Source organism: Leiobunum rupestre, chromosome 11 (assembly GCF_980474605.1).
Source record: "Leiobunum rupestre chromosome 11, qqLeiRupe1.1.hap1, whole genome shotgun sequence".
Classification (NCBI taxonomy): Eukaryota; Metazoa; Arthropoda; class Arachnida; order Opiliones; family Sclerosomatidae; genus Leiobunum; species Leiobunum rupestre.
The window spans coordinates 10,445,888-10,461,777 of NC_143394.1; the positions used below are offsets into that span (position 1 = coordinate 10,445,888).

At 36.2% G+C, this 15,890-nt stretch overlaps 1 protein-coding gene across 5 annotated transcripts in view; it reads right to left on the bottom strand.

Moving 5' to 3' along the window:
• LOC149921303 (uncharacterized) overlaps positions 1-15,890 on the bottom strand; it is a 188,409-nt gene that overhangs the window by 17,001 nt on the left and 155,518 nt on the right. For 3 of the 5 annotated variants that reach the window (XM_090163809.1, XM_090163807.1, XM_090163810.1), the window contains exons 2-3: positions 15,614-15,646; positions 15,387-15,530 (exon numbers count right to left, since the gene is read on the bottom strand). In XM_090163809.1, coding sequence (XP_090019935.1) covers positions 15,387-15,530; positions 15,614-15,646 — 177 coding nt within the window. The remainder of the gene's footprint in view (positions 1-15,386; positions 15,531-15,613; positions 15,647-15,890) is intronic. The other 2 variants (XM_090163808.1, XM_090163811.1) reach the window with 1 other exon arrangement.

Below are 15,890 nucleotides of genomic sequence, written 5' to 3' on the forward strand. Positions count from 1 at the left end.
ACCAAAAACCAATAAGAGAGGGGGAGGTCGGTACAAATTACCGGGAGCCAACAAGAGAAGGAGAGATGGGTGCAAATTACCGGAAACCAACAAGAGAAGGGGAGGTAGGTACAAATTAACGGGGCGTGACAAGAGAAGTGGAAGTCAGAAAAAATTACTGGGAACCAACAAGAGAAGGGGAGGTCGATACAAATTACAGGGGCCCGATAAGAGAGGGGGAGGTCGGTAAAAATTACCAGGGCCCGACCAGAGAGGCAGGGGTTGGTACAAATAACCGGGGCCCGACAAGAGAGGTGAAGGTCGGTACAAATAACCGGGGCCTGACAAGAGAGGTGGAGGTCAGAACAAATTAACGGGATCCAACAAGAGAAGGGGAGGTCGGTACAAATTCACGGGGCCCGACAAGAGAGGGGGAGGTCGGTACAAATTACCGGAAACCAACAAGAGAAGGGAAGGTGGGTACAAATTACCGGGACCCGTCAAGAGAAGGGGAGGTCGGTACAAATTGGCGGGCCCCGACAAGAGAAGTGGAGGTCGGTACAAATTACCGGGAACCAACAAGAGAAGGGAAGGTGGGTACAAATTACCGGGGCCCGACAAGAGAGGTGGTGGTCAGTACAAATTACCGGGAACCAACAAGAGAAGGGGAGGTCGGTACAAATTCTCGGGGCCCTACAAGAGAGGGGGTGGTTGGTACAAATTACCGGGAACCAACAAGAGAAGGGTAGGTGAGTACAAATTACCGGGGCCCGACAAGAGATTTGGTGGTCAGTACAAATTACCGGGAACCAACAAGAGAAGGGGAGGTCGGTACAAATTCCCGGGGCCCGACAAGAGAGGGGGAGGTGGGTACAAATAACCAGGGCCCGACAAGAGAGGTGAAATAGCTGTGTATCCGTAATTACGTAAACATGTAAATTAAAATCGTGCTATATTTTGAAATATAGTCTCTTTACGTAGGCTACCTTAGCTATATACTAGAAATCAACCTTACGCGTGAAACTTTAAAAAATTCTAACCAAAAAGGACTGAACATAGGGCTAATTTTAAAAAAACCCAAGAACAAGTTGTGCAAATGTGCATTATTGGGTCTCTCTGAGGGATTTTACCCGTTTAGCCCCGGATTTTAACGAATTGTCTGTGCGGATAACCTTTTAATTATACAGGGTCTTTTTTTTTGCTCGGAAAAGTGTTTTTTTTCAAAAACTATTTATAGTACCGATTTCAAATTTGGAAGGTCAATTCTCTATACCGGGGGACATCAGTTTGAGAAATTTGAGCGTTTTCGGTAATGTTTTTCACCAATTTTGAAAAATTAATTTTCGACCACTAGGTGCGAGATAAAAAATTTCTATTATAAAGTTGTAGGCCGTCATCGAAAACCCTTAAAAATTGTTCACTCGACGAAAAACAACTTATTTATCAGTGAAAATTCGAGCTTGAAAAATTTACAAGTTGGTGAAGCCAAATTACGATTGTTTGAAACGATAATTGAAAAGGGAACAAGTCTAATACAAACGTAGTAGAGTTTTCACACTTGAAAAAATGTACACGTTTGGTTTTTAAATGCAGATATTTTATTCACATAAATTTTTACAAAACATTTTCAATAATATCACCATTGGCTGCAACACAGGTTTGTGCGCGGACAATTAAGTTCTCAAACGCTTTCTCTACCATTTCTGGTGTGACGTCTCGGCAAGCACTGATTATTCGTCTAATGAGTTCCTCCCTAGTTTCAATGGGCGTGGCGTATACCTTTGCTTTAACGAATCCCCAGAGAAAATAATCCAGCGGTGTTAGGTCAGGTGACCTTGCTGGCCAATGCACTGGACCATTTCTCCCTATCCACCTTTCAGGAAACTCGTTGTTGAGGTGCTCAGTTACTTGCCGGGAAAAATGCGGAGGGGCGCCATCTTGCTGAAACCACAACTGACGTCTTTCAGCCAATGGAAGGTCGTCGATTGCGTCACTCAGTTCGTTCTGTAGAAAATGTAAATACCTTTGGCCGTTGAGGTTCGTCGGCAGAAAAAAGGGACCAATCAAACGGTTTCCAACAAGTCCAACCCAAACATTGACCCGTTCAAATTGAACCTGGTGATGATATTCAAAACCCCAATGTGGGTTGATGTCAGACCAAAGATGGCTGTTTTGATGATTAAAGGGCCCATCTCTAGAAAATGACGCTTCGTCGGAGAACAAAACATGGCGCAAAAATTGTCTATCTTCTTGGACAGCATTTAGTAACCAGTTGCTAAATTCATAACGTCTTTGATGGTCTCCGTCAATTAGTCCTTGGTGGAGCGTAGCTCTGTATGGGTGATAGCGATTCTTACGAAGAATTTTCCACACACGATTTGCAGAACAACCCAAATCAGCAGCGGCGTTAGCGCAACTGTGACGAGGATATGCCACAAAGTACGCGAGTACATTGTTCTCGAAGTCTAAATCCGGTTGACCCAATCCGCGAAACCTAGGTTGCAAGTTACCAAATTGATTGAAATCGTGAATTGCTCGTCTTACTGTATTTACAGATGGTGCTCCATTTGGATGTCTTTCTGCGAAGATTTCAGTCACTCTTCTAAGGTTTTGCGCTGCTTATCCATAGTAAATGGCAACTATCTCGGTACGCTCAGCTACTGAATAACGAGGCATTGTTCGAAATATTATCAAACACTGATAATAATCTCCCAAAGTTTTCCTTTAAATACCCAATGCATGTTTAGGATTGACCTATAGCCTCGTGTTTTTTAAATCCGGTCGTTTTTTTAACCAAAGTTTCAACTGGATTAGGTAATTCGGTTTCAATTATCGTTTCAAACAATCGTAATTTGGCTTCACCAACTTGTAAATTTTTCAAGCTCGAATTTTCACTGATAAATAAATTATTTTTCGTCGAGTGAACAATTCTTAAGGGTTTTCGATGACGGCCTACAACTTTATAATAGAAATTTTTTATCTCGCACCTAGTGGTCGAAAAATAATTTTTCAAAATTGGTGAAAAACATTACCGAAAACGCTAAAATTTCTCAAACTGATGTCCCCCGGTATAGAGAATTGACCTTCCAAATTTGAAATCGGTACTATAAATAGTTTTTGAAAAAAAAAACACTTTTCCGAGCAAAAAAAAAAGACCCTGTATATTATTGGAAAATGTGAGATCAGCCCTACATATTAGCTGCATTTTCCCTAGCTACCATGTCAAAAATTCAGTTTCATATTCGTAAATTTGACTAAACGTGTTAGTGTATTTTCTACAATAATGTTTGTTGATTTAATTATTTGCTACTTATCGAATTTACTGAGGTGTAAAAAGTAGTTTCTACCGATGGCTTTGTAAAACCAACCTTAATATGCCAATTAAATTACGTATAAGGTTCACGTACTCCAGACTGTTATTCATGTTGATTTGACAGACTTTTTTACTCTGTTATTTACAGCTATTTCATCATGTTAAATTAACATAAAGTTACTTGTAAAATTATAATACGGAATAAGCTGTTATATTTACAGAAACGTCTTGGCATCCCCTGCTTCCAACACTTTCATGTAATTTGAACAGGGCTTTTTTCTCTCAGTGTACACTCTGAAAAGGTATAGCTAGATCCAATAGTAACGGCTCTTTCGGGCCTAGAATTTTTTTTAAGGGGCCCGGGCCCACTCTCTGCCGCCCTGTTTGGAGGAACTTGAAATATTACCGAAAAAGTCCGTTAAAAAACATTTTTACTCCTTCTTCGTTGATATTTACAAAACAAATTACGGTTTGAAATTAACTATATATATATATATATATATATATATATATATTTTACGTCTCATTATTAACCAGTAAACCAGAAAGGCTAATTTCTGTATCTATAACAGATTTAGATTTTTCGAAATAGCCCAGTACTAACACCTTGTGGATTGGCTGAATTCTTTGTAGCTGACCAATAGATATAAAAAACTACATTTTCTGATTATGAACATCACTCATATTTGCTGTATAGTTTTTGGTGCAATTCTGAAAATTACTTAGGAAAAAAAATAACAAAAATAAATTTATGTGTAGATATTCACAACTAAATTAATTGGTTTTGTACAAAATATGACTCCGTAAACATTACTTTTTGTGTACAAAATATTACTCTGTATAAAATCATTTGTTTTGTACAAAATATTACTTTGTATAATATCATTTGTTTGTACAAATTATTACTTTGTATAAAATAATGGGTTTTGAAAATTAATTTTAAGGTTCTACGACGTTATATTATGGATCTATACGATATTTATTCGCTTGGCACATTATTTGTATCGTAAATTCCACTAAATTCTAGTCTTAGATTATTTTGCTGTATTAAAATCCGATGCTTTTATGACACACGCACAGATAACCCTTTAAAGGAACTGGCTAGTAGCGTTTTACCCCCTGTCATAAATAAAGCCATTTCAGTATTTTAATAATATCTCTCTATTTTCAATTTGACGGAATCCTGTGGTACGCTACTTCAGCGCCCCCATGTTGGAACGGAATGAACTACAATCGTAATCTTAGATTTCCCTTTATTAATTTCGCTCCTAACTTAAAATAGTGATTCCCTCAATAATAAGAATAAAAATAGCTGAACAGAGCGCGAAACTAGTCGCCGTGTACTAAATGTTGTACTTTTAAATTTTTACTGTGTAAATAAAGTAGCTATTTTTATTCTTATTAAAATATACACAGGTGTCTTCTATTTTCTATTTTTATTGCTGTCCATCCAAGGACAGTAGATACAGGGACGAGAAAGCAGGAAAAAATTTCGATTTTAAACGTCTTCATATTTACGGGGAGTTAAGATGTAAACAAACCGCGGCCATTGTTAAGACGTGGTTCACCATAGACAGTATTATTGTAGTTAGTTTTTACCATTTTGATGTTAAATTAAAAATAAAACTACGATCGTAAATAAAAAAATGCCCATTTGCTTTGAACACTTAAGCCTCGTCAAGAACCGCTAAAATTAGGTGACCGCCATTTTTTTGGTTTACAACTAACTCTCTTGGCGTTTAGGTCGTTTTAGGTGATATATTCCAACAGAGGCCACCAATACACTTTCTCGTCCCTGTATCTACTGTCCTTGGTCCCTCTATGAATTTGTAGAAGATGATATTGCTGATATGGCTAGCTCAGCGGCAGCGATGCGGGATATTCTAAGCACAAGTGGCATCTGAATTTGGCCTATCCTTCAGCCCCTCAAAGTGCTGCATCATTCCAATGAACCCGAACTTTCCATAATCGTATCCAGATCAAGGCTCGAAGATCGAATATCGAGACAATTCCATCTTGAACTTCCCGAAAAGTCTCTTCTGTAGGAAGCAAGCACCTTATCGGGAGTAACTCACTTCGTGGTTTTTCACTCTTATAACATCTACTTAACTACCCGCACTCTCTGGAAAGACGATGGTGTCCCTTCTCTGACATATGGCAACGAGGCTTTGAAGAAATACGAATTGAATATCAGCTAGAGGGTAACACCCAAGGCACCACCGTAGGCCCAAGTCCAACACCGTGTAGGTCTGACGGCCGTGGGTGAAAATGTAATTAGGTCATAGGCCTTCATCAAAGGTGAGCTTACTTGATCATCTTTTTAAGAACGAGAGGCTAAAAGTAAACTGAATTACTTAAGTCGACCACTTTACATGCACAGAAAAAAAGGTGTTTAGATACTAAACAGTTTCTTAAACACCAAAATGCAACAGAATATTTATCATGTTTAAAAACGATCATTTTAGGCGATAGTGGTGTTCAGCTTTGCAACATCATGCGTTTAGAAATTAAACGTGTTATTTGCTTCTCATATTTATCGTTAAAACGTGTTTAGATTGAATATGTTTAGAGATTAAACATATTAAATGCTTTTGGCGCTTACAATGAAAACACGTCTAAAGATTTTTAAGATTAGTTGCTAAACATGTTCAAAGGTTTGGGTGTTGTGGTTTAAAACATGTGTTAATTGGCCGTATACGCCACTCTTTGAGTAGCCGTATATTTGAGTTGTTTAATTACGATCTAAAATAACATTAATATTAATTGGCTACGAAATAATGAAACTTACTGCCAATACTGTCGATTTCATTTCTTTAACTGCCTGATTATATTTTAGTGATATTAATTTAAATTATATTTGTGTTAATACGGCCTTAAATCACATCAAAAGTAATGTTATTTTATTAACTTTTAGTATAGTTCATGTTCAATTATTGATTTATATACATTAGTGTTATTTAATTAGTCTTAATTACCAATAACTTAAAATTATGAGATGATATAAGAACCCGGTCCATATTGTAGTTAACACTATTAATATAACGGTGGTTAACGAATATTTTTATTTTAGAAAAATAGAAAACGAAATTAAACGAAATAAATAGACAACGCGAAATATATATTAAACACGTAACGCAATATACACTTATTAGACCTCAGTGTTTAGAATTATGTTTAAAAACATCAAAGTTTAATTTCTAAACATGACCTCTTACCAGCTGTTCCGGTTTGGAACACTACCGCAAAGATCTTGGAAGATTGTTTGAGAAACTCGTTTTATTTAAACAGATGTGTTTAAGGAAACAACACCAACTCTTACCCGTGGTTAGCTTTCAAACATGTTTAGATGTTGAAAACCTAAACACCTTTTTTTCTGTGTGGACCACGATAGAATCGCGAAAAAGGTTTTCGACTACGTTCGTCTGACTGGCACTCAAACAAAATGGTTCCGGAGGATGACCTACTTGGAGCGGATGTATGGACAGAAGACGAACATAGGCCAAGCCAAATTGGAAAAAGAGTGGAGGGGGATGGTGAAGATAGGTGTCTTGGAAAAAACGCAACTAGACTGAAAGCGCCAGAGTCTGGAAATGTATCACAGCAAAAGTTCTACTCGAATGGAGTAGGCAGCCGTTTATTTTTCCAAGCGCGCTGCGGAGCCCAACCAACTGAAAAACGACTGTGGGAACCCCAACGAAGACCTACGCCATATAAGGTCAGCGTTCGAAGAGGAAAGAACAGACTCGCCGTCCATGTGACGAACATCAAATCTAAAATATGACACGCCTCCTGAAGCAGTCGTGGCTTAAAAGAACTGACGTAATACGCTCGAAGTAATATGTATATAAGAGTAAATAATTTGCATATACTAGTTAATTAAGGAATAAAAACAACGATGTTTAAAAGTGCACCCCCGATGACAGATTGATGATGCGACCGAAACTACCCCTGTAGCAAATTAGAGTCGGGCCGACGTCGGCAAAAGGTACTAAAGACTAAAGTCGACCGACCTTTGGATTTAGGGTCGAAATGTCCTAGGGGTAAAAGGGTCAGCCGACCGTCGGCCGCCTACAAAACGTCGACTCTTTACCGCCTTTTAATAGACCTAAGAACCGACTCCGAAACGACGTCGGCCCGACTTAGAATGTACTGTATCATTACGTCGAAACGACTTACTTTTTGATATTTTATGAAAATGACCACGTAAAACCGTAAATAAAGCTTACATGTATGTAGTTGGTCAAGTCCCATGAACGGGAGTGAAACAATGAGTTTATTTCCGTCAATCGGAAAGCTCTTGAATATAGAGTACAGAGTTCTAGAGTTTCTTGGGGCTTGGTAAAAGTAACGAATAAATCTTCATTTATAAAATCTTAGCCTGACATATTTAGCTATACGAATGTAACTTACTTGAGCTGGGAGGTTTTTAATAAGAAAACATTCTCAGATTGAATATATAATCGTTTTCGAAAAAATATAATACAGAAAAGAGGTTATTTTAAAAATATTTCAATTTGTTTTATTAAATCGCCAAAGTTTCACAGTTTTGAGCGATTAATTGGCAAAGCGCGACCTTAAATCGACTCTTTGTGCGACAGGGGTAATAATTAAATGTGAGGTCTATTTTAAGTCGGATAATGGTCGGCATACCGACCATAAATAGTCCCAAAAAAGGATTTACGGTTTTAGTGTCGAAAAACTTTCGGACGTTTTTAGGTCGGCATTTGGTCGTCGACTATAATGTGACTTTTCGACCGTACCCCGACCCTAAAACGACTTCATGTGCTACAGGGGTAGTCGGGTTTTAATATTTTGATTTTTAAATAAAAACATTTCTTGCGCACTTTTAAGCATCGGGATTTTTATTCCTTGTCTAACTAGTAATTTTGTGCAAGTCGCTAACCAAACAACATTAAATTTGTATATTTAGTGGTCTTTTTTCTTTATTTTGTTTTTATATTAATTGAAATATATATCAAAATATTTAAAATAAAAAAATTTCGGCATGTTGGCGCGTACTCATTAGACTTTGTGAAGCGTTTGAAAACGGCGTTGTAAAAATTATTTTATAGTGTACCGGTAATCGTTGAAATTTTTTATTTTAATTACTTAGTTTACACTAGTTTAGAGTATTTTTTACGTCAGATAAATCAAAATATGTATACACGCGCCAATAAATCGCGCATCATAAATAACTTTAGAACTTCTTAAGAAAAGCAACGAAATAATTCTTTACAGCGTAATATCGAAAGAGAAACGACGTGAAATCAGCCCGCAGCCATTGTTAGGGCGGCAATGTAGCAAAGCCTGGATTTTAGCGAACAAACATTTATCCGCTCAAAGCAACGAAAACAGAAATATCCGTTTGTGGAGAGAGTTTTTGACTTGTTTACGATTTCGGGGATAGAAAAGTAAATTCGGATGAAAGGCCCATCTCTAGCGCTTCTTTTTCGTCGAGGACCCGAACGCCTTTGTTTGATCTCGAGCGCGACTGAGTGCTTCGGATTAAAGCCATAACGTTTTAAGTTCCATTTTTCACATTCTTTTTCTGATATTGAAATCTTCGTTATTATATTAGAGGATAAATGATTTTTAAGAATGCCTGGGCATTTATTTTTCCAAAACAACGAACGAGAAGTGGATTAATTTAATTTCATCCATTTTAAGAAGAAATATGAAATTTTTGTAAAACAATATAATTTTTTTCCTGAAGATGCTTAATAAAATATGTCATAGTGCAATATCAGAAGTTAATAATATTTCCCTTACGACATAAGTATTTATTTAGTTCACTAAAATGAAATAGACTCGAGGAATTATCTCGACAATCAGCATCATGGCTAAGTATTTACCCAGTGTATTTCGACATCTAACAATGTGAAATGTAAAAATATCCAAAGCGGATTAGATAGATTAAACTTATCTTGTAAGATATATATTATATAGAGAGCTAGCCGTTTTACGTCACATGACGTCACCCGTGCTTTTTCTTATTGAAAAAAATTCTACCCAACATGGCGGCCACAGTCAAAGCTAATAAATTAGTTTTCCAGTTCATTTTTAATGTGCATTGAAAAACTAATTGTTATAGTTGTTGAGAAAAATGCTCTTAACCAACAAGCTCGTATTTATTTCTACTTGGGTGACGTTTTTCCGACCCTGTTCTCGTTCCGGCAAAAAATACGTTCTTGGATCGATTTGGCGAAAAACGTGCCCTTTTGTACATAGTAGGTTATTGCTCTGAGGGCATCCATTATACACTCGAGATGCGCAAAGGTGTACAATGATACCGCTTCCGAAAAAAGCTGCAAGATGGAAGTAAATAAAAACCTAATAAAAAACTTCGGAATTTCATCCAATTTTGGAGTTTTGGATTTTTTTGGGATCCTTATAGCGGAATCGATCGTATTAAAAATATTCTAGTAAATCTAAGGGCGCTATATATAAAAGTGTAAAAGAACAAGTTGGTCGAGCCAAATCACACTTTTGAAATTATGAAGTTCACTACCATCTTATTACTGGAAAATTATAAAATGAAAATATTTTTATAGGCATTAGTTTAGTTAAATTACGTGATTTAATATGGGAAAACAAGAGATTTTATGGATGATCATAATTTTTAAAATTTGATTCCATTATAATCTGAGGTTTTTAAATCGAGCTGTAAAATTTCAATTTTGTTTTTTCAAAAACATTTTTGGTTGCCATGGAAAAACTAATGACCAAACTTGTAAGAATTTTCCTTCTAAATGATAATTTTTAAGTAATGATAAGGTATATTTAAACCCCAAGTTTAAACAAAATTGGTGATAATTTTTCGATCGTCTTTTATGTGTTAAATAGCTGTTTTCGATTAGATCACCCTTAAGATTGTATAATTAAACTAATTTAAATAATTTGATCATCTTTTTGTGGTTAAACTATTATTTCGTTGTCCAATCCATCTATGTACATGATATTTTTAATACGAAAACGTTTTTCAACTTTTTTCAATTAGGTAGAAATAGTCATGATAATCAATAATTCGTATAGTGAAATACTACCGCTGTACGCGTTTTATTACACGATGTTTAATCTTGCTATAACGAAGCAATACTGTAAGGGGACATTCAGAAATGACGTAACACGGAAAATGGGATTTTATTTTGGCACCCCTGGGATCCATTTCCCACCTTAAATATGTTCTTGCTGTTAATTGTTAATGCTATAAGGTAAGCCTTGTCTAAGGAAATATTAGTAACCGGAAGTTCGTAGCGTAAAATACTTCAAAACGGTGAGGTTCATATAAAGCCTACACGAAGCTAGATTCCATATTTTATTTGATAAAACCCTAAGAAAGAAAAACTAAGCTGCATATGGAAAAAACGATAGGCCTTTTATTTAAAGCCGGAACGTTACCATTTATGTTCATTCCCGTTTTAAAAATGTTCATTCCCATCCCACTACGTTCCAATATTTGTATACTAACCATTTCCATGCCATTTGACATGTATTTTCTCCTTTCCGCCCATTCCATACTATTCTCCTTCCCGATTCAAAGAATGGCGAAAACCGGGAAAACCATTTCTGGACCATTCCCATTCCCGATTCAAAATATTGTGAACATAGGGAAAACTAATTTCCGACCATTCACATTCCCGATTCAAAGTATTGCGACCACAGGGAAAATAAATTCCCAACTATTCCCATTCCCGATTCAAAGTATTGCAACCAGAGGTAAAACCCCATTCCCGACCATTCCCATTCCCTTTTCAAAGTATTGCGACTGGAGGAAAAACCCATCCTGACCATTCTCATTCACGATTCAAAATATTTCAATCACAACAAAACCCATTCCCGACCATTCCCATTCCCGATTCGAAGTATTTAGATCACAGCAAAACCCATTCCCGACCATTCCCATTCCCGATTTAAAGTATTTCGATCACAGCAAAAACCACTCCCGACCATTCCCATTCCCGACCATTCCCATTCCCAATTCAAAGTATTTCGATCACATCAAACCCATTCCCGACCATTCCCTAACTCAAAAGGACTATTCCATATTCTCCGTAACCAAAATAAACGCGTCGGCGGTTTTAATCCCTTTCCAATGGTCACGCAATGTTAGCGAAGGAGGCGTGCACATTACGAATATTTGTGAACGTCCCCCTATTGTCAAATCTGAAATGACATTGCTTCCTTAAAATTGCCATAACAATTACCCGAAGTTAATCTACCGACAAAATTTCAAAAACTAAACGACTGCAACGCAAACAACGTTAGCGACATTTTCAGAAACTGTTATGGCGGACTTAATACATTTTAAAGTGTTTTTAACAATAATATTCGGATTACGGATAATCTTCGTAGTTTAGCTTAAAATGTTAGTCTTAAGAAACCATTAATAAACCATTACAATTTCTTAAGGCTTAGAGGCTTAAGTTTTACTTAACTATCGTTAAAGCTAAATTTTCGCGAGTATTGTTGGCGTGGAAATACGTAAATAAGTAAAAATAGAATCGTCATTACGGGGTTTCCATTACAGCGACGCGTTTCCGTCGTTACATTGAATGGCCAAGGCCTCGCCGAGGCTTAGCTGTGGCTCGAAGCGCGCGTTGTTTGGCGCGCTATTCTAGTGGGAGTCATTTCCCAAATTGAAAAGGCAGGCGCGCGTTGCACTAGGCCTAGCTTCGCAAATTGATGTACTGAGCGCTCTGTTATTCGAGTCACCTCTTCTTTTACGTTGTTGCATCATACGAGGCAAATATTTAAAGTCCATTTCGACTATTCTCTCTTTATCGCGTGCAATTTTTCCAACATCTACATCTCGATATCATCTTAACCCCTTTAGCCCCATTTTCATGCTCGCTGGTAGCGGGTAAAAATAGTCAAAATTCGCTTCAGCTATACACTTTTTCACTTTCCGCGTCGATCTGTTTCAAACAGATATTTTAGCTTTATTTTCACGCTTGCGAGTGGCGGAAGCGAATTTTGACTATTTTTACCCGCTACCAGCGAGCATGAAAATGGGGCTTAAGAGTTAAAAATGTTAACTAGTAAATGAAGAATTCCGTTGTGTGATGATTCAAATTTCATTCGTTGGAAAAAGAATTCGTGTTTTAAATATAGTAAAGTATTGTTTTGAACTTTACTTGGTTTTATTTTCAGATCGTGGTAATGGTGGAAACTATTGGTTAAAGGCAGTGGCGTAGCTGAGAACTCAGAGCCCCCCCCCCCCCCCCCCGCAAAAATCGCTATGAGGCCCTCCTTTTTATTTTTTTTATGGTTAGCGGGGCCCCCCCGAAGCTCGAGCCCCCCCCCGCATGGCGGGCACTGCGGACCATCAACTACGCCACTGGTTAAAGGGAATATAACTTTTAGGATTTATCTCTCTCAAAGGGTTCCAATATTGGCCGCTTTTTGCTATGGCTTTTGACATTTTCGACGCTGCTTGTTTGTTTGTTTTTATATTTATTTACCAATAATTCTAATACAATTTCATACCAATTTATAAATAAATAAAGTAGAACCCCACATAAGCAAAAGCTTGTAGGTAGGGATCAACAATTCTTTTTATACATAATTCACGACTTCACGCACAAATTGTTCGAATTAAGAACAAAAAAGAAACGAAAAAAGAAAATACAAACAAATATCTACATCAAGTAATTTTTTATAATCATATCATTATCTGTTACCCAAGATATAACTTTATTTTTAAATCGAAAATTATTACGTTCGTTTTTGATTTCAGGTGGCAAGCAATTGAACAATTTTGAGCCTATAAATGATGTATGTCTTTGTGTTTTGGTTTTATAAACTCTCGGTACAACCATTGTAACAGAACTAGCTGCTCTTGTATCATAAATACATTTATATAAATTTTCGTTCGATATTATTTTACAATGGTTCTAAAGGTCGCGTTGGAGGTTTATTCCCTTTAAACTTGGGTTATTGCGTCGCATACAAAATTTCTAGTGTTGTGTTTAATTTCCCCAAGTGTTATTTGGCAATTCTAGCCAAAGTTTAACTATACTGCTGTTAGAAATAACGTAAATAATAAATAAGCTATTTTGTGTTGCCTATAAGTTTGCTTAGATTCTAGGCTTCTACAATGTACCTTGATTGATACTTTACGAATTTTGTATTATTCTGTGGTGTGAGAAATTGTTCACATTTAAACTGCTGCCGATTTGGTTAAAAGTCTCATTTCTATTTAATTATTAAATATATATTTTTGAACAATTACTCGTATGAGGTATCGATTTTTTCCAATAAATTGTAAGAAATTGGTTTTCCTAGTGACCGGTCCTAACAATTTCGGATGGAGATTATGTAAATTTCAATCGGTGCTGACCACTTCCGATAGCGAACCACCGAGCTCGCACATCGCTCGCGTTTTAAGCGCTCACGCTCTCAAAATTTTGAGAGCCCGAATAGGTGCTCATAAATTTCTGCTCCATTTTGAGAGCCGGAATAGGCACTCATGAATTTCGGCTCATTTTTGAGAGCTGAAATAGACGCTCGTTGATTTCCACTCAATTTTGAGAAGCGGTAAAATATATTTTACCACTCTATTTAGCTCAAAGTTACAAAAACCTATATATATATATATATATATATATATATATATATATATATATATATATATATATATATATATATATATATATATATATATATATATATATATATATATATATAGACATCGCTTAGGTTCTTTTAATATACCCAGTCTTCTTCTTTATCAATGCCTCGGGTTTACAGCTTCACAGTTACACTTTCGTTAATAGCTCAACCTGAAATGCATTTCCAAACTAAAACTATTTTGCAAGGTATTAAACTCTTTTCCTAGCATTTAGTAACCCGACATTTATCTTTATGCCTTCTCTATTTCAGTTCACCTGATATTTAATTGAAATGTGCATAGACGCTGCATTAGAATTAGATCAAAACTTGCCCAAGTGATTATTTGATCCCAGTTTGGTCCAATGTAAATCAAATTATTTGTATTAACACTGGATCGAATTTGGATCAGGTAATAGTTTATCCCCGTTTGATTCAATGTTTATCAAATAATTTATATCAACATTAAATCCAATATGGATCAAATAATTTATATCAACATTAAATCCAATATGGATCAAAGAATTTATATCAACATTAAATCCCATATGGATCAAAGAATTTATATCAACATTAAATCCCATATGGATCAAAGAATTTATATCAACATTGGATCTAATTTTTATTAAATAATTTATATATTTATAATATTATCCAATGTGTGATCAAGTAATATTTTGATTCCCGTTTGATCTGTCACATTCTTTATACATTTTGGATCAATTAAGTTATACCAATATTTGATCCAATTTTGATCTCCTATATCCGTAAGGTTAGGTACTTACAAAATATTTTGTTTTGTACAAAATTGATGATTTTGTATAAAATATTGTTTTACTTCAACTAAGATCAATGTGTAGTATGTAGTCGCATAAGGGTATAGTTGTATCAAAGATTCAACTAGATAATAAAAATAATCAGCTAGGTTAATACTCAAGGCACCACCTGAGGCCCCAGTCATCGAGCGACTTTTAAAGCCATTATTTCAGGTGGCCGGGTAACAATGCGTAGGGGGGGTTGCAAGCTCTTCATGCCAACAGCACTCGCTATTACCGTTACCCTCTACAAGTTTTTAAGGAAAGGGGAAACCAAAGAACTCGAGGGAAAACCCCTTTAGCCAGAGGGGAGAGATATGGCAATCTCAACGCAGAAGGAGTGGTTCCGAGTTTTCACCCAGTGCCACAAGTTGGAATCGAACCCGGCTCCTCTTGCTGTGAAGCTAAAGTGCTAACCATTCCGCCACCCCACTTTCCTAGTTCCCTCTAAATGAAATCCACTTTATTTGTGGCTCATTTCTTTAGCAGCTTTTTGTGGTTCGTAAATATAGTTCATACTTTTATTTTAGTTAAATTAAAAACCAGCTTTTGAAAACACTACCAAATAGTTTCTTTTGTAGTATTTATTTATTTATTTGGGCATTGTTTTAATTATTATTCTAATTAATGTTAGATACCGTTGGCGTCTAGTGATTAATAAATGAACTGACCTTTAGCGCATTTTTCGTTTTTGATTTTGACGGGAAAGTCCTGTCGGCATTCGCATTGTTTGCTGGTCGTGTTGCAGTAGACGTGAACCAGGATCTCGTTGCACGTGTCTTTGCAAGGCTCCCCCAGGTAGAATCCCACCCCTTCTTGTTATAAAGATTTCCCCAAATCAAAACAAAATCAGCAGAGTTATACTCTGTTCGATGGATTGTCTTCTCAATTGCCTTACCTCTCCCGTACGCTCTGCCCATACTTTCATTCTCTGCAAAGAGACAACGTGGGAAAACACTCGTTAAAATCAGCAATTATAAAATGGTACCTTTTGAAATACCAAATCCTTTAATAAAAGGTTCACATCAAATTTCTACTCTTATGAAAATTACTTGATCCAATGACCAAATTGGAATTAAGCAAAGATACATCCAGTTCTATTTGGATCACGTAATGTTTTTTCATAAAGTAACATCAAATATTATATATTTTGGATCAAAATTTTAATCAAATTT